The 24,918-nt window shown below is 37.8% G+C and overlaps 1 protein-coding gene across 9 annotated transcripts in view; it reads left to right on the plus strand.

The window, feature by feature from the left end:
• Window positions 1-1,021: 1,021 nt before the first annotated feature.
• SPICE1 (spindle and centriole associated protein 1) overlaps window positions 1,022-24,918 on the plus strand; it is a 57,674-nt gene continuing 33,777 nt past the window's right edge. For 3 of the 9 annotated variants that reach the window (XM_072811745.1, XM_072811752.1, XM_072811751.1), the window contains exons 1-7: window positions 1,022-1,157; window positions 7,374-7,472; window positions 10,377-10,424; window positions 14,755-14,898; window positions 19,215-19,317; window positions 20,128-20,234; window positions 22,555-22,667. In XM_072811745.1, the coding sequence (XP_072667846.1) occupies window positions 7,374-7,472; window positions 10,377-10,424; window positions 14,755-14,898; window positions 19,215-19,317; window positions 20,128-20,234; window positions 22,555-22,667 (614 nt within the window). In that variant the 5' untranslated portion in view covers window positions 1,022-1,157. Of the gene's footprint in view, window positions 1,158-1,268; window positions 1,409-2,285; window positions 2,456-3,270; window positions 3,627-7,373; window positions 7,473-10,376; window positions 10,425-14,754; window positions 14,899-19,214; window positions 19,318-20,127; window positions 20,235-22,554; window positions 22,668-24,918 lie in introns of those variants that run through there. The other 6 variants (XM_072811746.1, XM_072811750.1, XM_072811747.1 and 3 more) reach the window with 6 other exon arrangements.

Consider the following 24,918-nt stretch of genomic DNA (forward strand, 5'->3'; position numbering starts at 1 on the left):
AATATTATATGTGAAGCCTATTGTGAAAACAAGTAAATATTATAGGTGAGAAAAAAAGATCAATAAAAGTGAAAACAAGTAAATATTATATGTGAAGACTATTGTGAACACAAGTAAATGTTATATGTGAAAAAAAGATCAAAAACGGCTAAAACAAGTGAATATTTTATGTGAAGCCTATTGTGAAAACAAGTAAATATTATAGGTGAGAAAAAAAGATCAATAAAGGTGAAAACAAGTAGATATTATAAGTGAAGCCTATTGTGAAAACAAGTAAATGTCATATGTGAAAAAAAAATCAGTAAAAGTGAAAACAAGTAAATATTATACGTGAAGCCTATTGTGAACACAAGTAAATGTTATAAGTGAAAAAAAGATAAAAAACGGCTAAAACAAGTAAATATTATATGTGAAGCCTATTGTGAACACAAGTAAATGTTATATGTGAAAAAAAGATCAAAAACGGCTAAAACAAGTAAATATTATATGTGAAGCCTATTGTGAAAACAAGTAAATATTGTAAGTGAGAAAAAAGATCAATAAAGGCGAAAAGAAGTAAATATTATATGTGAAGCCTATTGTGAAAACAAGTAAATGTCATATGTGAAAAAAAGATCAGTAAAAGTGAAAACAAGTAAATATTATACGTGAAGCCTATTGTGGACACAAGTAAATGTTATATGTGAAAGAAAAAGATCAAAAAAGGTGAAACCAAGTAAATATTATATGTGAAGCCTATTGTGAAAATAAGTAATTATATGTGAAAAAAATCAATAAAGGTGAAAACAAGTAGATATCATAAGTGAAGCCTATTATGTGTGAAGCCTGTCGACAACTTTGTTTTAGGGAATTCACGAGAAAGTGGCGAAGGCTTCACGCCCACCGCCCGCAGCGCGGCCCCGAGCCTCGCGCCTCGCGGGGAGCCCAGGGCTGGAGCGCGGCAGCGCAGGTGCCTCCCCGCCCCCGGGTTCCCGGGACGCCCCGAGTCGGCGCCTGCGCACTGGCCGCACCGCATCCGGGCCGGCGAGGGGCGGGGCCTGGGTAGCCTAGGCAACGTCCCGGAAGTGGCGGGCTGCGCGAACCTGTGGCGGGCCGGGCGGCTCTGGCGCCTGGAGGTGGTTTAGTGGCGGCGGAGGCGGCGGTCGGCCGACGGCAAGGCAGGTGGCGACGGCGCGGCGGAGGCCTGCCGCCTGTGCCCCCTGGTCTCCCCGGGCCCCGGCCCCTTACCCTGGTGTGTGGCGCCCCGGCCCTGAGTGCGCTCCTGCTGCCGGCCGGGGGCGGGGGGGGGGGGGGGCGGAGCCTCCCGTAGCCGCCCGGGACGCTGCAGACTGGCGGGAGGCCGGGGCGCAGGGAGGGCGGCTTCAGGGGGCCGCATGCGCAGGAGGGGCCGCCCGAGAGAGCCTTGGGGGTGAGTGCGAGGCGGAAGGGTGTTGCACGCCGCGCAGAAAGGATGGCGGGACCCACAAGGGCGGGCGACCCTTGCACGGGCGGGAGACGGAGGCCGGCGGGCCTCCGAGGAGGGCAGAGGGCCCGAGGGCCGCGGCTGGGCCCTGGATTCCTCCCTGCGGGGGAGAGCCACGGTCCTCTGGGGCTGAGAGCTGCCCTCTGTCCTTAGATCCGGGTAAAGGATTGACTGCAGGAGCAATGTAGGGAAGGAGGCCCTGTTCCCCTCTAGCCAGAGAGGATTTGCTAAATCTCACCGTAATTCTCCTTATTTGGGGACCTCCAGCGGCTTCCTGAGGGTCGCTTTAGGATTGTGTCCCAACTGCTGTAGCTTAGAGGGCCTCTCTAAGGGTCTGTCCTCTCTGTCCCTTTGCATCCTCTTTCTAGACTCTCACCTTCTCGGTTCTGGTCCAACTGAACTTGTCAAGCCCTTTGCAAATGCCTTTACTCCCTCCCACCAGGAAGATTGTTTTCCCCTTTTCGCCACGTCTAGCTGGTTTTGATGAAGAGGGGGGGAAGGATGAGAGAGGGTTATTCCAGGGAAAGAATGCACAGATTCTGGTATCTGATTGGCTACGAGACAAGAGGGATCAGAAGGTGATGCTAAGGTTTCAAACTGGAGCAACCAGAAGGATGGTCATTCTGTTTGTTCCACTGAGCTTACCGGTTATGTAGTAAGGACTAGAGGTTGGTAGGGAGGGGACGTGGGTGATTAAGTTGTATTTTGACTACACTGTATGTGAGATGTTTGGGAGATGTATACAGAAGGCAGTTGGAAATGAGCACTTTGGGGTGTTGGGGGAAAACGTGAATCCTTGATGATTTGGGGCTCATTTCTACAGTGTGTCTATATGCCCAGGGCATTTGTAGCTTCGTTCAATGGAAGGAGCGAGATCACAGAGGGAAGATGTGAACTCCCTCTAGGTGATCTGGAAAGGAAGCCGCATGAGAGCTGGCCCCATATTAGACCTGTCTACTGTTTGATCTCCAGTGCCTGGCCAGAGTCTGGCAGGTGAGAGATTCTCAACAGCAATTACTGAATGAAGAGAGAGAGTGTCCAATGGAAAGATAAGAGGCTTGGGATAGGACTGTGGAGCTTTTTGATTATGTGGTATCTGAAGAGGGACCAACAGAGCCTGCAAAGAAAGGGAGAGATGAATAGGAGAGAAGCCGGGAGAATGTCGTGGAAGCCAAGGGAGAGGAGGGCCTCCAGCAGTGGGAGTCTATAGAGTTGGAAAGGGCTTTAGAGGTAAGAAGTCGCCAACACTTTCATCCTTTGGGAAGCTATTAATATTTTGGATTTTCTCCAAACAGGCCTAGATTTTCTGGGCTGTGCCGATTTTGTACTCCTTAGTACTATGAGAATATCTCTGCAGCCTCACACATCGGTATGTAAGCTGTAGCTCCCTGATGATACCTGATTTCTGTAAATAGGTCAAAATACCTTTGTCAGACTACGAGGTCTCATCCTGGGTTAAGAAAAGATATGACCGCTCGTATTGGTGCTGTTCAAGAGGACACTTTTCAGGGCAAGGGTGGTTCCCACGTTACAGAAGTTAGCTGGTGAAGGGGAATCCACGAGTGGGACAGCAGCTTAGTTCTCCGTTTGTGACCTCAGCACACGCAGGCTGGAATTTAGAGTTGGCCACTGTATTAGTCTCCTACGCTGTGTAACAAAACACCACAAACCTGGTGGCTTAAAACAGTACTCCTTTATTACCACATGGTTTCTGTGAGGCAGGAATTTGGACATGGTTTAGTGGGGTTGTGTGCTTAGGGTCTCACAGAGGCATGATTAAGGTGTTGGTGGTCTGTGTTCTCATCTAGAGCCCAGCTCGGGAAAAGTCCGCTTCCAGGCTCACGTCCCTTTGGTTGTTGGGAGAATTCATTGCCGCTTATGGCTGTATGCCGAGGGGTCTTTTTACTGACTTTCTGCTGTGGGCTGCCCACAGTCATCTGAATTCCCAGCCTTATGGCCCTTTTCATGGGCAGTCACAAGTGGCGATTGGCTTCTTCAGGGCCAGCAGGAAAGACTCGTTCTACTCTCGTAAGACAGAGACCCGTAAAACATAATGTGAAAACAGGAGTGACATCTCCTCACGTTTGCCTCGTGTTGTTGGATAAAACAAATCACGGGGGGAAGAAAACCCAAACAAGTCCATGGATCCTATCCAAACTCAAGGGTAAGGGATTATATGATGGCATTTTCATTGTGGGTAATCACAGCCAGCTTTGCTAGGCTAAATTGAAGTTAAAAAAAAAAAAAAAAAAAAAAAGGAAACTGGTGTGTCCTGTCTTAGTCCATTCAGATTTCCATATCAAAATACCAGAGACTAAGTAGCTCAAAAATGAGAAATTTTTTTCTCATAGTTCTGGAGATTGTGAAGTCCAGGATCAAGGCTCCAGCATGGTCATGTTCCAGTAAGGGTCCTCTTCCCAGTTCACAGCCAGCACCTTGCTGTGTCCTCAGATGGTGAAAGGGATTAGGGATCTCTCTGGAGCCTCTGATGACAGTACTGGCCCCATTCACGAGGGCTCTGCCTCCCAAAGGCCCCACTTTCCAAAGCCCTCACCTCCTAATACCATCACCTTTGAGGATTAGGATTCAACATGAATTTTGGAAGGACACATTCAGACCATAGAATATACATTCATTTCATCACTTTTTTGTTTTTCAGTGAATATGGTTTTATTTGGACATAACATTTTCTTATGCTAAAATTGATAACTTCACATTCCCATAAATAATGCTCAGGCATTTGTTCAATGTTTGTTAGTTTTTTTTTTTTTTTAATTTTTATTTATTTTATGATAGTCACAGAGAGAGAGAGAGAGAGAGGCAGAGACACAGGCAGAGGGAGAAGCAGGCTCCATGCACCGGGAGCCTGACGTGGGACTCGATCCCGGGTCTCCAGGATCGCGCCTTGGGCCAAAGGCAGGCGCTAAACCACTGCGCCACCCAGGGATCCCCGTTAGTTTTTTTTTAAAAAAAGATTCTATTTATTTGAGAGAGAGAACAGGAGCAGAGGGGAGAAGCAGAGGGAGAGGGAGAAGCAGGCTCCCCCAGAGCGGGAAGCCCAACAAGGCTCAGTCCCAGGTTCTTGGAATCACAGCCTGAGCTGAAGGCAGAGACTCAACCTACTGAGCCACCCAGCTGCCCCTGTTCAATTGTTTCTATTAATTTCTATATCTCTTTGCTCAAGAAAAGTTGTTTGGATACATTTATATTTGTCATCAGAAGTCATCATTCGCGTACAAATAGCTATGATTTAAAAGATACTGCTTTTCCTAAATTTCAGATACTGTTATATTGAGGGCCTCACCTATATCTAGGGCCTCAATAGTGGAAGAAAGAAGTATATGGGCCTTTTTGATTGTTCATAAACTTTTGCATACTTCAGATTCATGGTTGGATTTTTAGAATTGAGGCTGGGAGAATTTCAGCCTCTGAATAAGTATAGTATTTTAAATAATATAACTTGAATTATTTTAAGAGTAATATGGGTTCATTGTAAAAAATTTGGAAAATCTATAACCAACCAGAGATGACTCAGTGTTAGTGCCATTTTCTAGGAAGTGCATTATATGTAGTCAGACCTGTTTTTTTTTCTTTTTTTTTTTTCAGACCTGGTTTTGAATGTCACCTGCCAGCTGCCCATTATTATTTGTGTGACTTTTGAGCAATATAATATACTTAATCTCTCTAACCCCCTTTTTGTCTCATTTGGGAAAGGACTAATAGTTGTCACTGACACCATAGTCATTGATCCTAAGCAGAACTTAGTATGTGCTAGGTAGGGGTTCTTGGCTATTTATGTCTTTAATTAGTTCCATTTTACAATTATAATTATAATTTTGAAGCACAAAAGTTTTAATTTTGATGGAGTCTGCTTATTCTTTTAGTGTTCTATCTAAGAAACCATTGCTTAACCCAAGGTTCATGAAGATTCACACTTATGTTTTCTGTTGGGAGTTTAATAATTTTAGCTCTTATTTTGAAGTTGGTGATTTATTTTTAGTTAATTTTTATATATGTTGTGAGGTGGAGATCTTGATTCATTCTTTTTCATATAGATCTCCACTTGTCCCAGCACCACTTATTGAAAAGACTTCTTTCCCTATTGAATTGTTTGTTGGCACCTCTGTTGAAAATAAACTGACTATAAACGTAGGGGTTTGTTTTGGACTTTTAGGTTTTTCTCTTCCATATCTTTTGTTTATTTGTTTATTTTTATTTTTTTAAAGATTTTATTTATTTGTGAGAGAGAGAGAGAGAGAGAGAGCATGAGTAGAGGACAGATGCAGAGGAAGAGGGTGAGGGGGAAGCAGATTCCCCACTGAGCAGGGAGCCAGATGCAGAGTTCAATCCCAGAATCCCAAAATCGTGACCTGAGCTGAAGGCAGATGCTTTACTGACTGAGCCACCCAGGCACCAAATTTGTTTATTTTTAACAAAGATACTCTATTTATTTGAGAAAGAGTGCACTCATGTGGAAACATGAGTCGAGGGGAGGGGCAGGAGAGAATCTTTAAGTAGACTCCCTGCTAAGCATGGAACCTGATGCGCTGTATCTCTTGACCCTGACCCTGAGATCACGACCTGAGCCAAAACAAAGATTTGGTTGCCCACCCAACTGAGCCACCTCTATTCCATAGGCACTCCTCTATTCCCTATCTTTTAAAATGGTATTTATGGTTCTACCACTTACTTTGTGACCTTCACAGTTGGTTATTTCTTCATCCCTTAGCTTTCTCATCTGTAAAATGAGTAATAAATAGTAAATGCTTACTGGAATTACTGTTAGGATTAAAGGAAATACTGTGTGGGAAGAGCTTACTTAGAACAATACCTGACTTGTGTTAGCTATTGCCGTCATTATCACCATCTCCACTGTCCTCATTACCATCAACACTGTCTTCATAATATGACTTAAGTGTTATTCTCTGACTCATATGTGACTTACCTTTTTGCTGGATTGTAAACCCTGAAAATAGATAACATGTTTGAAGAGTCAATGTGATTGATAAAACAAAGCGAAGAGAACTGAGAAGCTCATGAAAATACTCGCATTTAGATGTTTTTTGTTATAGTAGACCAAATCATTTTTTAAAAATGTACTTAAGGAAAATACTACAGTCTTTGTTTCAGGATAATTTGGAATAAGGGGTCAGCTTCAAAGTTCTGTAATTAAATTTAGGTGTATAATGAAGTTTTGGAATGGGAGTCATGTACATATGTCGCTTGTTAAAAGTCACATATATGTATTGTAAAATTCTAGTGTACAGGGACTATGAGCCTTTTTCTAATTTTGTGTAATATTTCATCCAGTGTCTGTAGCATTGCTATTTTAAGAGTGCCAAGCAAATATTGGCAATTTCTAAATGCTGGTTTAGTATCAGTAATCACCGCTATTTAGTATTATGTGGAAATATACTAGAAATGTTGTAACTCATTTGTTCTCTAAAATTTAGCCATTTTTATCTTAGGCAAGTAAGCTAGTGATTTTAAGTGCTAGGATGCTTAACAAAAAGCTATAGCTCTCTTTGCCTTTTTCCTTTTGTTTTCAGATTGTTAGCCAATGACTGACATTTTCTCTGTTAATTATTTAGTTTGTAACTAATGACAAAGTTTATGCCCGTTGTCGTTGCTCTGTGCTTTATATCATAATTTGTATTCCTGGAGTTCTTTATTAAGCAAATATACATAAGTTATTAACTTAGAACCTGTTTTATCATAGTTATCAGTACAGCTTTTTAATTGTGAAGGGAGAGAACCAAGTATTTTGGTAGACTGTTCCTTTCATTATGCTTACATTTTTCTTCTGACCCTTGAAAGTTTATTTTCCTAGATGTCTTTGTCCTTATCCAGTGAGATGTAATTACCACTTTTTCTTGTATCTTAAAAATTTGATAATGATTATTGCTTCTAGATGTCACTTGTCAGAGTGAACCGTTATGGTCCCCGGGGAGGAGGAAGGAAAGTGCTGAAAGTAAGGAAGAAGAAAACATCACTGAAGCAAGAATGGGATGTAAGTCTAGATGGGATAATAAACCTGTAAGATTGCTCTGGAGGGATAGATGTGATGACATGGCCCTAGTCACTCGATCCAGGGCTCTGAATGTAATAGGGTGGAATGGGTTTCTGGGCATGTTATATCCCAGGTCTTGGAGGGAAGAGCAGAATCCTGTGGGGATCTTTTAGAATCCACATGTCAAGTTCGTAACTTATATCTCCTTTGAAGAGGAAATCTTAAGAAGGCGGGAAGTATGTTTTTAAAAAGTACGGCCTCCTCCACTTTGAGAACTCACTGTTTTAAGGCAACTGTAGCTAAACTGTGTCACTGAAATCTGAATTTTTTTGTACTTTCTTAAGATTTGCCTATAGCAACCAGTGCTATCATAATCATGTGAGTGGCATTTTTGGCTGAAAAGTGGGTAATTCTTGCTCTCTTATTCCTTGAATTATTTCTTTTTCACCTCCAGAAGCTGGTCAGTTTCAGTACAAAGGTTCTCTTTAGAAGACAAGTCTCAAGTACCTGGGACATATGATTCCTGGCTCCCATTCTGATTACTGTTTGGTATTATCAAGGGTATCTTTATCTTTCACAGCTTGGTACTTTAGTTTGAACCATTGACACTTTAGGTGTCTTTACTTTCTGTTGTGGAGAGCAACTAGTCAGGGACTACTTTGGATCTCAGAGTTTCTTTTGGACTTGGAAACTTCTGAGCAAACTGAGAGCCTTTTTGAAGTGGCTCAGGGGGACTTACCTATGTTTATATTGCTTTGTTGTCATCTGATTGGCTATAATATTTTTAAAAAAGATTTTATTTATTTATGAGAGAGAGAGGGAGAGAGAGAGAGAGCATGGAACTGGAACCTGATGCGATACTTGATCCCAGGACCCTGGGATCATGACCTGCTGAAGGCAGATGCTTAGCTGCTTAGCTACCCAGATGCCCCTAGCTATAAAATATTATAAGGGTGTAATTCCAAGGCAGTGAAACTTATTAAAAGGAAAAAAACTGCATGTGATAACTTAAAAGTTGTCCACTTCAGAGTGGTTACTGTGGGACATTTAGTATTTATTCTGATATGCTATTGCTCAAAACATAATGGAAACCCACCATTGAAATTACATTTCCCTCATTTGTTTTTTATTATCTCCAGTGCTGGAAAAATCTATTTTTTGTAGACTGACCTTGGAAGTAGTTTTAAGTCATTTGGAGTAAATGGTACATGAAGGAGGAGAGAGCAAACTGAATAATACTATTTTGATAAAAATAGTGAGATGTTCTTTGAAATGGCTTGTAAATGATATTTAAAGGTAATTTCAAGAAAATAGTTTTAAGCAATAGTAACATTAATGAAATTATATTTTCTTCCAAGACAACTAAGTCTAAGCATATCCCTTATATGCCTGAATTTTATTATGATTATTAAAAATGATTCTTAAGATCTTATGGTTATATATTGTGGTTTTCTAAGTTAATATGAAAGGAATAACAGTTTTAGTGTAGAAAACCCCTGAACTAATTTAAACTATGGCCAAAAAGTTTAGTCTTTGAATAAATCAGAAGTTATATCACCAGACCCAGTTCCCTGTCTTTCCATTAGAAGAACCCTAACTTGTTTTATTTCCTGCCTTACCAAATCTGTGTAACAAAATGGCTGAAGTCATTTTGGAGAGAGCCAAATTGTAGGGCAGCTACTTCAAGCTGCGTAGACTACGCATTGCACAATTCTAAGGGATGCTATTTACATGGACCAGGGTAATAATGGAGTTGTGGGGTGTGGAAGACCTGCCATGTTGGTTTAGTGCCTTTTTACGAAGTGACTGTTTTCACATTTGATGAAATTATACAGTGCCCTCAAACTTTATCCCTTATTATGTATGAAACATTCTATGCTTAAGTTGTTTGCATGCACACAAATTTAACCTCCCTAAAGTAATCACAGTTTTATATTTTAGGACTCTTTAGAGGTGCCTCATTCCCTGGAATGCAGCTTGAAAACTACAATTTTAGTTAAACTTACTCATTTTGAATTATATACTACCCTGTTTTATTCCTTGTTTTAACATAATATATGCCTGCTTGGTAAATTTAGTGCTTATTTTCTGTAAGACACCTAAAAATAGCCTGTTATTTTTTAATAAGACAACTAAAAATAATCCATATTAATATTTAAATTGAGAATACTAGTTCCTGGACAGGAAGTCTTTTTGGTCCCAGGACTTTGAAACCTTTCAGCCATTAAAATCCATTTTGTACTCATACCTAACCACAGATAAATGAACAGTGTAAATTCATAGGTATGACATAACTCTCTGAGTGAAAAAATATGGTAAGAGGTTTGAATAATAAAACTAGCATTTTATTTTAATTAAAATAAACACATTTCTTTTATATATTGTAAAAAATAGAAATAATTTCATTCAGTTTAAAATAGCAATTTTATCTTGCTAAAATGTGATGATTGGACAAATCCCTTAACTTTTCAAAGAAAGGTTTCTTAGAGGTTAGCATGCTTAGTTAAGTACATAATCCTTTAACTGAGGCCCATCTGGCATGTAGGAGAAAAAAAGTACACAAGGCTTAAACTAATAAAAGAAGGCTTTTGAGAGGTTCCTTGCTGGCTCAGTCAGTAGAGCATGTAACTCTTGATCTTAGAGTTATGAGTTTGAGCCATAGAGATTACTTTAAAAAAAAAGTTGAAAAATTAAAAAAAAAGGAAAATGAGTTTATCAAAAATAAACTAAAATTGATTAAAAAATTTTTTTTCACCTAGTTTAAAGAAATTTTTTTCCTGCAAGAAAATTACCCAAAGAAAGCGAATAAATATTGAAATCCTATTTTTTTAAAAAAATCTGGTATATACTAACATTTTATAAGTTTTTTTTCTTTTTTTAAAAGAAAGTTGCTCTATTTTGCAGAATACTGTGAATGATCTAACAGTTCATCGGGCAACTCCTGAAGATCTGGTAAGTTTAATATCAAAAGATATATTCAGTGTTTCATTTGATATTTGGTTCCTGACCTTCAGAATAGAAACCAGGGGCGCTTCCTGGAAGTTGGTTAGTTATATTTAATCTTGCTTCTGTCTATATAAAATTGAAAAGCATATCACCTGGACATCCTGATTTTACCTAGGAATGTCACTTAGCATGTATTACAATTTTATTAGATAGACTTGGTTTATAGTTCAAGTCTCTCTCTTCTAGTATTGCCCTGTATGTCTTTTGCTATCTATGTAAATCTCTAAACTTATTTATTGATATGTCCATCTGCAATCATACTTTAGTCTAATGTACTAATTTATTTCTTGAATATGCCCTGTGTATTTCCACATTTGAGCCTTAATTCATGCAATTTTCTTTACTTAGAACAGTTTCTCTACCTTCTTGTCTACCTGTCCAAATCTTACTTTGCTTCCTTATCCTAGTTTAGTCTTACTTTTAAAAAGGTTTCTGCTATAGATTTTTTTAAAAAGCAGCTTTATTGAAATATAATTCACATACTATAAAATCCGCCCTTTTAATGTGTATGAGCCATTGGTCTTCAGTATATTCATAGGGTTATGTCACCATCATAGTTTTCTAATTTAAAACATTTTCATCACTCCCTGAAAAAACTCTGTACACATTGACAATCACTCCTTAGGCCTTCATTCATTCCAACACCTGGCAACACCTAATCTGCTTTATGTGCTATATGTGCCTGTTCTGGACATCTCACGTAAATAGGATACAGTGTGTGTCTTTTTGTGTCTCGCATAGTGTCTTCAAGGCTCATCTGTGTTGTAGTATGTGTCAATGCTTCATCCCTATTATTGCTGGTACTGTTACATTGATTGTAAGGATATACCATATTTTTTGTTTTTCCATTTGTCTTTTGCTGGACATTGGATTATTTTCACTTTTTGACTATTATGAATGAGGCTGCTATGAACATTCGTATACAAGTTTCGTGTGAACATAGGTTCTCAGTTCTCTTGTTGTATACCTGGGAGTAGAATTGCTGACTCATGTGGTATCTCTACCGTTATCTTTCTGAGGAGCTGCCAAATTTTTCAAAGTGGCTGCACTATTTACATTCTTACCGGCAGGCATGAGGGTTCCAATTTTTCCATATCCCTTGCCACATGTTATTACCATATTTTTTTGTTTTAGTTTTCCTAGTGAGTGTAAAGTGGAGTCTCGTGTTTTTTATTTTCCCTAGTGACTAATGATGTTAAACATCCTTTTGTGTGCTTATTGGCCATTTGTATTATCTTTTTTGGAGAAATGTCTATTCAGATTTCTTAGCCAGGGGATCCCTGGGTGGCTCAGCGGTTTGGCACCTGCCTTCGGCCCAGGGCGCAATCCTGGAGTCCCGGGATCGAGTCCTGTGTTGGGTTCCCAGCATGGAGCCTGCTTCTCCCTCTGGCTGTGTCTCTGCATCTCTCTCTCTGTCTATCATGAATAAATGGAAAATTAAAAAAAAAAAAAAGATTCCTTAGCCAGATAAAAATTAATTACTTGTGTTTTTATTATTTTATTTTATTTTTTTAAAGATTTTATTTATTTATGTGAGACACACACACACACACACACACACACAGAGAGGCAGAGACACAGGCAGAGAAGCAGGCTCTATGCAGGGAGCCCAATATGGGACTCGATTCTGGGTCTCCAGGATCAGGCCCTGGGCTGAATGCAGCACTAAACCGCTGAGCCACCCGGGCTGCCATACTTGTGTTTTTATTGTAGAGTTATAAGAGTTCTTTGCCTAATCTGGATCCAAGTTCCTTATCAGATATATGATTTGTCAATATTTTCTCCCATTCTTTTGATTGTCTTTTCATTTTCTTGATGATATCTTTTGAAGCACAAAAATTAAAAAAAAAATTTTAAAGAATTTATTTATTTATTCATGAGAGAGGCAGAAACACAGGCAGAGGAAGAAGCAGACTCTCTGTCGGGAAGCCTGATGCAGGAGTTGATCCCAGGACCCCGGGTTGATGACCTGAGCCAAAGGCAGATGCTAAACCACTGAGCCACCCGGTGCCCCCCAAATTTTTAATTTTGATAACTCCAGTCTATCTGTTTGTTCTTTTGTCAACTGTGTTTTTAGTATCATATCTAAGAGACCATTGTTTAACCCAAGGTTTACAAAGATTTACTATGTTTCTTCTAAGAGTTTCATAGTTTTAGCTCTTATGTTTAGGTCTTTGATCCATTTTGAATTAATTTTTGTGTATAGTATGAGATGGGGTCCAACTTCATCTCTAAATGGATAACCATGTACCATTTGTTAAAATGACTATGCTTTCTTCATTGAATTACCTTGATACCCTTGCTGAAAATCAATTGTCTGTGAACCTAAGGGTTTAGTTTGGGCTCTCAGTTTTATACCACTGATCTACATGTCTATCCTTGTACGACACAACAATGTCTTGATTTTTATAGTTTTGTATTAAGTTTGAAGTTTTCTGAAGCTGCCCAACAATTAGTATCTCCTCTAAACTGTTGTCGTACTTGCTAGGTACATGAGGCATAGCGTATGTGCTGTCTAATGCATTTCATTTATCTTTATTTGTACATTTGGCCTTTGAACAATGTGGGGGTTAGGGGTGCCAACCTCCTGCATAGTCAGAAATCTGCATATAAGTTTTTACTTCCCCACAACTTAACTACTAATAGCCTACCATTGACAGGAAGCCTTACCAATAACATAAGTAGCTGTGTGTTATATGTATTATATACTGCATTCTTACAATAAAGTAAGCTAGAGAAAAGAAAATGTTATTAAAATCGTAAGGAAGAGAAATACACTTACAGTACTATACTATAGTTACTGAAAAAAATCCATGTATAAGTGGATCTGTGCAGTTCAAATTTGTATCAGCAAAGGGTCAACTGTATGTGCCCAATCTCCCTGGGCAGATTTTTAATGCTTTTGAGGGATAAGGGCTGTCTATCTCTTGTATGTCTTTGTGGACCTAGGAATCTTAATCCTGGTAGATACTCATTAAATATTTTTGAGGTTAATAATGATGCCCTATTGATTTAAAATTTTTTTGTTATGAGAAGTTTCAAAGTTACATGGAAATGGGGGCAATAGCATAAAGATCTCCCATGTACTGTTCACCCAGATATAATAGTTAATAAATTTTGCCATAGTTGCTTCATTTTTCATACCTTTTCCTTCCTTCACTGTTGCATTTTAAAGCAAATCCCAGATAACATGGCATTTTGTGCCAACATATTCAGTTTGTGTTTTAAAAAATACATTTTCTTATGTAACCACGATGCCATTATCACACCTAACAAAAGTAACAATAATTTTTTGATATTGCCTAATTCCCAGTCTATATTCATACTACCCCAGTTATCTCAAAAATATCATCTTCATTTGTTTTTTGTGTTCAGAATCCTTACACAGTATTTGGTTGTTGGTCTCTTAATGGACTGATTTCGTATTTACATGGTAAAAACGCAGCAGTATATTTTATCAGATGCCATATAGGTTTTGTTCATGTTCATTGTTCTGAATACTAGAGTGCTTGTAAAGCCAATATCTGCTCCTATTCCTTAGCCATCTCAGTGAACTCCTCTCTCTCCTCTGCTCTTAAACTATGGCTCTTATTTCTCCTTCAGGAATTCCACTTTTCTGGAGTTATACATTTCCAGTGACCCACTTCCAAATGTAGCCATTGCAGGGCTATAAAAATATTGCATTGTTAGTTTTTGGTAGTGATGTGAGTACTATGAAATGGGTGTGTTTTTGCCACAGATGGGTTAGTGAGCTTTGTGCCTTTTTACATTGTATTCAGTGTGTATGTGTTGGTGTACGTATATGTGTGTGTGTGTGTGTATGTAATTGTACATGTACACACGTGTAAATGAAAAGTTTAACAATAATTAACTTCCTTATATATGATTTACTCTTAACATTTTCTATTCTATATTCTTTTTTATTTTAAAAATGTTGGTTGACCCACTGATTGATTTTACTGTCCATTAAATGAATCCTGGTCTGTAGTTTGGAAAATAACATTTTATTGGATAGTCTTGTACAAAGGAAGTAGAAATTAATATTTTTTCATTTTGTCTTTTTGCTAGGTTTACTAGTTCTAGGATAATTCTTTTTTTTTTTTATCACTTTTTAAAATTTAGAAGATTGAAAATTTTGGTCATGAATATGTATGAATATACACATTTGGACCAGAAAGAAATTTTTAAAAGATGAACTAAATTAGGTGGTCCCACCATCTGAATAGGCAGCTTCTTTGTTCCTGAAACATTCTTTTATATTTTTTCTTTTGTACAGATACGTCGTCATGAAATACACAAATCAAAGAACAGAGCATTAGTACACTGGGAACTCCAAGAAAAAGCTTTGAGGAGAAAATGGAAGAAGCAGAAACCAGAAGTTTCTAATCTTGAGAGAAGGAGATTGTCTATCATGAAGGAGGTATGCTAAACTGCATTTTCTTTAGAGTTAGAGAAGAAAATAGTTTTCTCTCTTTTCCCCCAAGTTTGATTCACATTGGAGAGACTCTAGTATTATGACTGTGTCCTTATATGATGGATCTACACATGGACTCTGAAAAAAGGAGCAGAGTGATGATTAAAGTCTAGTTTGGAGGTTTGAATTCCTGCTCTGCAAGTTACTGTTTATGAAACTTGCCTGATTGTATTGTTATGAGATTTCAGTGATACATACTAACTGACGAATATAGTCCTTGGCACATAATTAGTGCCTTATATACATATATAAACTGCTGTAATTATTTTTCTCAGCTCACACACACAGTGCTATTAGATTGATTACTCTGCAAAAAAAAAAAAAAATGTACTTGTCCAACAAGTTAGTTAGTAAGCCACTTGTCTTTACCTTAACCTTTTGCCAGATGTAGGGTATTTGGATAAGTTATCAGATATATAGAAATAAATAATATGGCAAATAAGAGGAAACTACAGCAAAAACCTTTTATGGATGAAATCATTGTGAAGGAAATATACTTTGTAGTGTTGCTTCTTGTTCATTATTGCAGCTTATGGCACCTGTCTGGGTGATCTTTAACTGCAGCTGTAGATTACTCTGTCTTTGAGGAATTCGTTAGTCTTGTTAGTGAGGTATAAAAGTCCTAATCTTATATATCATCAGGAAGAATTCTATCTCCCGAATAAATGTTTACATGAACTTGTAAAAAGACCGGGGGGTTGAAAGACTATGGTTCTTTACAGATAATTATCTTTTGGTAATCTTGGGCAAGGTATGTGTATTTGAATATTAGGTAATAATTCTCAGTGACCAGGAAAAAAGGCAGCCCCTTTGAGGTGGCTCTGGGCTTTTGTTTCCCTTCTCTAGTGGCTCCTGCTCATGTCCCGAATTGCTTATATGAGAATGGATGCAGTAGAATTAGGGATTGAAGGAGGCTGGTGAGAGAGGATGAATGAAGTCACTCTGCCTTCCCACCAGTGCCATTCCTCAAGCTCTGGAGTCTGCACATTAGTTCAGTCAGTGTTGAGATTGTCCATTTAAAAAAAAAACACCATATCTGGACTCAAAAATACCTATACTCAGATATTCTGATTTAGTAGATCTGTGATGTGACCCCACTTAGGTACTTTTCAGACAGTTTTTATGTACTTTTAATTCATTGCCTGGGTTGAGACCCTCTGCTGTTAGTAAGAGCAAGTATTTCCATTAACAGTATATTTTGGAGGTTATCCCGTGTCAGTATTTAGAAATCTACCTTTTCCTTTTAATGGCCAGGTAATATACAAATGTACCACAATTTATTTTTCCAGCGCTTTATTTGTGCCAATTTAGGAAGTGTATTGGAGTATAGTTTAGGCCTCAGGAAAAAAAGAAGATCCCAAGATATAGTGGTTTAAACAAAATAGGAATCTATTTCTCTCTATGAAACTGTTCAGTGGTAAATAGTGGTTGGTACAGTCTCTGGGGTCTTTTATTCCAGGGCTTCTATCTCTGAGTAGAGAATGGCTATTCCAGCTTCCTACGGCTGTATTCCAGCCAGCATGAACAGGGAAAGAGAAAACATGCTACTCTTTTTACATATCACCCAGAAATTCTGGCTTATATCCCACTGTCCAGAAATTCATCACATGACCATTCTTCCTAGAATGATGGTTAGGAAATCTAGCTAGGAACTTGGCTCTTACTTGGGAATTCTTTTGTTAAAAGGAAAATGAAAAGAAAGGAGATTGGTAGCAGATCTGTCACCCACAGATTGTTACCGGCCTTGTCACCATAAATAATACAACGAATATCCTTGTATATGTTTTTAAGTACATGTAAAACTATATTTGTAGGATAAATTCTTAAAAGTGGAACTGCTGTGTCAAAGATATGTGTATCTTTTATTTCAGGGTTACTAAATCTGTAATGTCTCTATTAAGGGATATGATGGGATTGAATGATGAAGCCTCCTTGGGCATATTCACCTAGGTGGTATTTTTATTACCAGTACATCCCCCAGAGCTGGACTCCTAGGCGAACAAAGTTAAGAGAAAAGCTCTTTGGCTAGCATAATCATTTGCTGTGTGATGTGTTCGTATCATGGGAATCAGGCAAATGAGGGTCCAAATTCAATCAGAGAGAGGGAAAATTTGATAAAGATTTTATAAATTCTGAAAGTATAATAACTTCCCAAGTTTCTCTGTAATTTCCTCTTTCTTTTTTTTTTTTTTTTTAATTTTTATTTATTTATGATAGTCACACACAGAGAGAGCGAGAGAGGCAGAGACATAGGCAGAGGGAGAAGCAGGCTCCATACACCGGGAGCCTGACATGGGATTCGATCCCGGGTCTCCAGGATCGCGCCCTGGGCCAAAGGCAGGCGCTAAACCGCTGCGCCACCCAGGGATCCCTAATTTCCTCTTTCTATCTGGTTTTTATTACCAGAGAACAAAAGTGCTAGGATAAAAAGTTTTTCATAATGTTTTTGAAGAGACTTTGGCTGATCCTTAGCAAATTCAAGATGTGTACCAGTATTCATAAGTTTGACTTTGCACTCCATGAACCCATCCGGAGAAATAATGTATACAGATGGGCTTGCAGAGATTGGTTTACCTATCAAGAGGGTGAGGTTTATCAGAGAGGAGTGATAAATCTAGAGAGTGCAAAAGAAAGCCAATACACTGATCTGTGGTCTCTCAACCCATCTGCCTTAAGAGGGCTGGGCAGAGACTGACAAAGTGCAACAGGGCAGTGGATTTCCTGGAGACCTCATTGTAATTGACATCAGGTCTTGATATGATAAAATTACTCCTCTGCAGTCTGCTTCTGTCAGTTTTATCTCTTTATTTTGATGGAAGGTCAGTGATTTTTTTTTTTAATAGTAACTCAAAACTGCTATTAGGAAATATCCTGTGTGTAATTTTTCTAGTTTAAATGATAGATTATAATGTTCCATTTACTCTCTTGCATAAACTTTAATTGCATGTACTTGGAAGATCGCTAACCAGGGATAGAAATCTGGTTCATGGGATACTATAATTTAAGTTGTAACAACATTTTAAATATCCCTAGAATGGTTTTCATTGTGTCCACATCCTTATAACACCTCTTTGAGGTTGGGGAAGGTGTGGTATCCTCATTTACATATTAGAAACCTAAGTTAAGGTGGTTGGATTTTGCTTAGTATCCCTTGACTGGGCCTAGGATTCCAGTCTTCTGGCTCCGAATGTACTCTTTGCCTTATATCATTCCAAAGCTTACTCTTTGTGGAAGGAACAAATTTCAAGACTTGATTCTCACCAACTAAGCCAGCCAACCTGATTGGCCACAGCAGAAGAAAGGGAAGAAGTCAGAATGTGACTCTTGTTATTTTTCTCAGTGTCCTGAAACAATAACTGAGGTCATAGTATATACTTGTTTCCATGGGCTAGAGATTCTGGTAAGAGCATTTGTTGCCAGATGCTTTATTGTTTTGAATCCATATTGGAAGCTGGGCAGATTCCAATTTTGTAAACTTCTTTCAATTTAAGAATGCCATCTGGTGGTGGTGGCTAGAGTTGACTTGCCTGCGTCTCCCTGCTTGTAATTATGAATGTTGAATTCTAAGTTGAAAAGTGCTTACTCAGAGGCACTACTGTAATGGTATTTTTTGAGTTCTCACTCCTCCCTCTAGGATAAAAATCCAGCTTGTTTGTAAACAGACAAGCATCACTTTTTTGTTTGAGGCCCCAAAGCTCCTCTTACTTCATATTCTCTTAAGTTGTTGATCATGATCCATTAGTGGATTATGAAATCACTTTTTTTTTTTTTTTTTTTTTTTTGTGAAATCACTTTTAAAGGTTGAAACACCTCTGAGTTTATGGCTTGGAGATTTATATCTTTAATCAGTGTTTTTCAAACTGGATCACAACTCTTTAGTGGCTTGTGAAATTGAGTTAGTGTGTTGTAGCCATTATTTTAAAAAATAGAATAGAAACTAAAGAAAATATCAGAACGGCTCTCAAAAAGTTAGGTTAAGTAAGCTCTTATTTTGTTATACATTTACATTTACATTTGTGCGTATGCTGGGTCACAGTTTAATAATAGATTTCATGTTTGGATTGTAGGGAAGCATATGAAATCTACTAATTATTGTAATAGCCCCATCTACTGGTACTTAAGGATATTGCCACTGAAGGATTTTAGGAAGATAGTGGCCTATGGTTATTCTGTGTGCCTATGTATGGACTTCTACTTTGTGATTTCAGAGTATATATGGATTTTTTCCTGAATAATAATCTTTATTATTAACACATGTCCAGATTCTTTCTGATCAATACCAGATGCAGGATGTTTTGGAAAAATCTGATCATTTGATTGCTGAAGCAAAAGATCTGTTTGTTGATTTTCCCCGTAGGCGCACAGGTATAGTATTTAAATCAAACAAAAACTTCTTTTTCTTATTAACCATAGCCTACAATTGGCTATTTGCAAGAAATTTAAATCTTTTTTTTCGGGCATCACATTACTTACGGCATGAGTAATCTAGAGTGGATAGCATGCAGGAGTTGTTAGGTACAGATTCGTTATGATTTCTTTGCTTTTCACCAAGAATATTAACTATTGCAAATTACTGAGCTAAGCAAAGGTGAATTGTTATTGCTTACTAGTATATCTTGTGGTGCAATGTGTAAGATTTTGTCATTTAAAATATGACTTAATTTCCAGTTTATTAATATTACCATATAAAGTATCTGTGTTTATATGTAACTTGAGTGAAGCTTAATTTGAAGGCCAAAGGTACTTCAATCTCTCTCTCACAGAGACTTTGCCTCTTGTCCAGTACATAGCATTATTCATTTTAATGTGTATATAATCCATTGTTTACTTTAACCTCTGAAAACAGATCATTAGTTTTTAGTTAAGGTTTGAATTCTGGCTTAACCATTTGTTAGTGTGATTCTGGCCCATTTGCTTCAAGTCTCTGAGTTTCAGTTTGCTGATCTATGAAATAATAATAGTAACCTCATCAGATTTTCTGAGGGTAAAGTGACTTAATATATGTAAGAGCATTTAGAACAGTGCCTGGAATACAGTAAGCATTATGTAGGTGTGAGCTGCTATTATTATTTAAGATTTACATGTGATAATATAAACCTGTGGCAGTGTATAGTGCCTGTGAGGTCAATTTAACTAAATGAAGTAAAATCATCATGATTTCTTTCCCTTCTGCAGGGTTTCCGAATGTAACTATTGCTCCTGATTCCTCTCAGGGTCCCATTGTGGTAAATCAAGACCCTGTCACGCAGGCCATTCTTAGTGAATCTGTCATGGAGCCTCAGGTAATATGCTGTCTTCATAGCCATCATGCTTATGGTGAAATTAAGTTGATGTAGGTATTGTGGTAAACATTTCAAAAGCTTAAATATCAACAAATACCAAGTATGGTTGCTAGAACTGTTCTTAAGCATATTGCACTTTTGGGGAGTAATGATTGTATCAAACAAGACAGGACTGGGCAGTAATAGCTACCATTTACTGAGTACTTATCTACAAGGTGGGTACTATCATTACCTCCATTTAGCAGATAAAAACACTGAGGTTCAGAAAAATTAAGTGCCTTGTCCAAGATCACATAGCTAGTTAGCATCAGAGATGGCATTCAAATCTAGGCTCCATCTGCCATAATGGAAACACTCTTTTCACTTCTACTTTATTTTTTTTTTTATTTTTCACTTCTACTTTAAAGTCATGTGGATATGTGTTTATATTCTGTTAGTACTAGCTTTGGATCTTGAGTTGATTTCTTAAGGTATCTGAATTGGCACAGAGTTTTTTTGTTGTTATTGTTAAATGGAAATAGAATATACTTACTATAGTTATTATGAGGATCAGCTGAGGTAAATAATGTAAGGCGCTTAGTGTAATTCCAAATACTAGTTCTTCATTAAATGTTAGTCCCTTCTAATAGTGTGTTTACAAAGTATCTCCCCAGGAAACTTGGAATTTATTGACCAGTTACATGGGAAAATTATATTACAGTAGTAAAATGTTAATTAGCTATATCCTAACCTAATTAAACTCTTAATCAAAATGTTTAGAATTTTGAGATGGGAAACATTTTTTAAAAGCTCAGAAAGAATTTAATATTAAGAACTCAATACCTATTTAATGCAATTTCCTAAATTATTTATATGTTTTAAGAAAAAAAGGAGAATCATCAATGAGAAGGATGTTCCTGGGGAATTACAAGGTCCAGAATCATTAAAAAAAAAACATGTTAAGTATACTGTTTTCTGCTTACAAAGGCAGTTAAATAGAATGTTACATGTTTTCAATAGCCAAAAGCCATTAGCCATCTCTCTAGCCAAAAGTCATTTTGTTTGGCACTTATTAAAAATGTTAGTTTTCAGATAATCATGGTCTCTGTTGTGGGGATTGGGAAATGCGAAGAGCTGGAGTTAGAGAGATGGGGGTAGCTAGATAATAAAGGGCTAAGGAACCAGAAAGTGAGAAGAGAGCCACCAGAAGACTTTAGGAAGAGTAGAGTCATGATGAAATCAACTGTAGAGTGGAAAATGGGTTTGAGAGCGATAAGAATGATAGGAGAAGCTTGGAAACATGACCAGTTTTGGACATGTTGAGTTTATGTATATAGGATGACTACTAGGAATATCTTTTAGGCATTTGGATATAATTGTCTAGGACTCCTGAGAGATCTGGGTGAAGATAGAAATTTGGGAATTCACAGCATTTGACTTGTAATTGCAACTTTGGAACTAGATACAATCATTCAGAAAGGGAGTCAGATGAGAGGAGAAAAGGTCCAAAGGGAGGACCTTGAGTCCCATCAGATATTAAGAAAGGTAGAGGGCAGCCCCAGGGGCCCAGTGGTTTTGTGCCACCTCCAGCCCAGGGTGTGATCCTGGGGACCCAGGATCAAGTCCCATGTCAGGATCCCTGCATGGAACCTGCTTCTCCCTCTGCCTGTGTCTCTGCCTCTCTCTCTCTCTCTCTCTCTCTCTCTGTGTGTGTCTCATGAATAAATAAATAAAATCTTTTTTTAAAAAAAAGGGTAGAAAGAAAAGAACAAATAAAGGAGATTGGAAAGGAAGCGTCAGAAGGATAGAAGAAAAACCAGGGAAATATGGTAACTTGGCAGTTAAAGGAAGAATGTATCAAAAACATCTTGAAGAAACGAAAGGAGTGGTCATTAATGTCCAATGAATCAGAGATAAAGGAAGGCAGAGACTGAAAAATACCTGTTTGATTTAAGAAAAATCAAAAAAGAATGTTGACCTTGTAGACAGCACTTTGAGTGGAATGGTAGGGCAGAGGCAAAGTTGGAAGGTATAGGTAGTAAATGAGAAGTGGGGAATGGCTCTTTCAAGTAGTATGGTGATGAAAGAGCGGATAAGATGAGAGATTGGTTCACATTTAAATGTGGATGAGTTAAAGCCAGTACAGAGTGGTTGAAGATGCAGGAGAGAGAAGGGGCCCTTGCTACAGTAGAAGGAGGTAAAAGGGTTTAGGTCCTAGAGCACCTGTGTGGATGTTAGCCTTAGAAGGAGGGACCTTCCTGTTACAATGACAAAAAGAAACAAAGGATGAATGTACATATAACCAACATGTGTTTTTATTTTTATTGTTATGTTGAGATAGGCTCTTAATGAAGTAGATGATGATGAAGGAGGAACTGTTAATAGCCAGTCAGAAGAAAGTGAGAATGAAGCAGATAACTCTCTAAACTCTCAGTCGAATATGAATGTAGACAGGTATGTATGTATGCCATAAATATCCAAAGTGCTTCCCTTTTTTCCAAGGCCATTTCTTTTGCTTCCCAGCTTTATTGAGACATAATCAACATACAATATTGTGTAAGTTTAAGGTGTACAATGTGTTGATTTGATACATTTATATGATTACCATCATGGCGTTAGCTAATACCTCCATCACATCACCTAATTACCATTTCTTTTTTTGCGGTGAGAACATTTATGATCTACTCACTTAGGTTTCAAGTATATAATACAATATTATTAGCTGTAATCACCATGCTGTATATGAAGTACAGCATGAAGTTATTCACCTTATACCTGGAGGTTTGTACCCTTGTACCCTTGTGCTTATACTATTTCCCCATTTCCCCACCCTACAGACCCTAGTAACCACCACTCTATTCTCTGTTTCTACGAGTTTAGTTTTTATAGATTCCATACTTAAGTGATGTCATACAGTATTGTTTTTCTCTGACTTATTTTACTTAGCATAATGCCATCAAGGTGCATCTATGTTGTCACAAATGACAAGATTTCCTTCTTTCTCATGGCCAAATAACATTCTATTGTGTATGTATTTATACACACACACTATATCTTTATCCATTTATCTTTTGACAGATACTTAGGTTATTCCCATATGTTGGTTATTGTGAATAATCTTGCAATGAACATGGGAGTGCAAGTATCTCTTTGAGGTCCTATTTTCATTTCCTTTGGTTATATACCCAGAAGTGAAGTTGTTAGGTCATATGATAGTTATATTAATTTTTTGAGGAATTTCCATGCTGTTTTCCTTAGTGGCTATACCAATTTATGTTCCCACCAACAATTGTGCAAGGGTTCCCTTTTCTCCACATTCTCGCCAATACATTCCCACTTTTTTGATGACCGCCATTCTATGAGGTGATATCTCATTATGGCTTTGATTTGTATTTCCCTGATTAGTGATTTTTTTTTAAAGATTTTATTATTATTTATTTGAGATAGAGAGGAGAAGCAGACTCCCTACTGAGCAGGGAGCCTGATGCAGAGCTCTATCCCAGGACCCTGGGATCATGACCTGCTGAGCCACCCAAGTGCCCTTGATTAGTGATATTAAGTGACTTTTCATGTACCCTTTGTCTACTTGTATGTCTTCTTTGGAAAAATGTCTCTTCACTTCCTCTGCCCACCTCTCCCCAATCCCCCCACTTTTTTTTTATCAGATTTTTTCTTTTTTATCTTGCCATTGAGTTATATGAGTTGTTTATATATTTTGGTTATTAACCTCTTATCAGATATATGATTTGCAAATATTTTCTCCCATTTCTGTAGGTTGCCTTTTCATTTTGTTGACCATTTCTTTTGCTGTGCAAAGCTTTTAGTTTGAGTAGTTCCACTTATTTATTTTTGCTTTTATTGTTTGTGCTTTTGGTGTCAGATCTAAAATGTGTTGTGAACCAATATGAAGAAGCTTTTCCCCTGTTTTTTTTCTCTAGGAGTTTTGACCATGTCAGGTCTTATGGTTAAGTCTTTAACACATTTCCAGTCAATTTTTGTGAATGGTATAAGATAGGGGTCCAGTTTCATTCTTCTCTGCCTATGCTTTTCCAATTCCCATAAAGGTTCTTGATCCTTTATGTGGTTTATAATATTTTTCAATTATAAAGATGCTTCAGTGGATAGCCTGTACATATGTATTTTTGTATTATTAGATATTTACATTAAGAGTAAATTGCCGGAAGTGGGATTTCGGGGTTAAAATGTACATATGTGTGTGTGTATATATGTGTATGTGTGTGTGTGTATCTGAATTTATTGTTCATCTTTTTGCATGTGGATCTTGAATCATATTCTGAAATTCTTTCCTAAAACTGGTTTTAGAGGAATTCACTCTTGTTTTCTTTGATATGTGTTGTAGTTTATTTTTTACATGTAGTTCTCTGATCCATGTAGAGTTTATTTTGATATTTGGTAAAGCTTATTATTTGGTATGAGATAGGAATCCAGTTTTTACATTCTTCTAAATGGCTATCCAATTGCCCAACGCTATTTATTAAAAAGATTGTCCTTGCCCCGCTGATTTGAGATTCTGCTTGTGTGTTCATAAGTTACCATGTATACTTGGATCTATTTCTGGATTTGCTATTCTAGTCCACTGACCTTGTCTGTTGAGTTATGCTCCAGTACCACACTGTTTCACTTAGAGAGTTTGTGGTGTTTGAATAGACTTGCCTCATAGCTGTTTTTTAATTTCAGTTTTCGT

The sequence above is a fragment of the Canis lupus genome, chromosome 35 (assembly GCF_048164855.1).
Source record: "Canis lupus baileyi chromosome 35, mCanLup2.hap1, whole genome shotgun sequence".
NCBI lineage: Eukaryota > Metazoa > Chordata > Mammalia > Carnivora > Canidae > Canis > Canis lupus.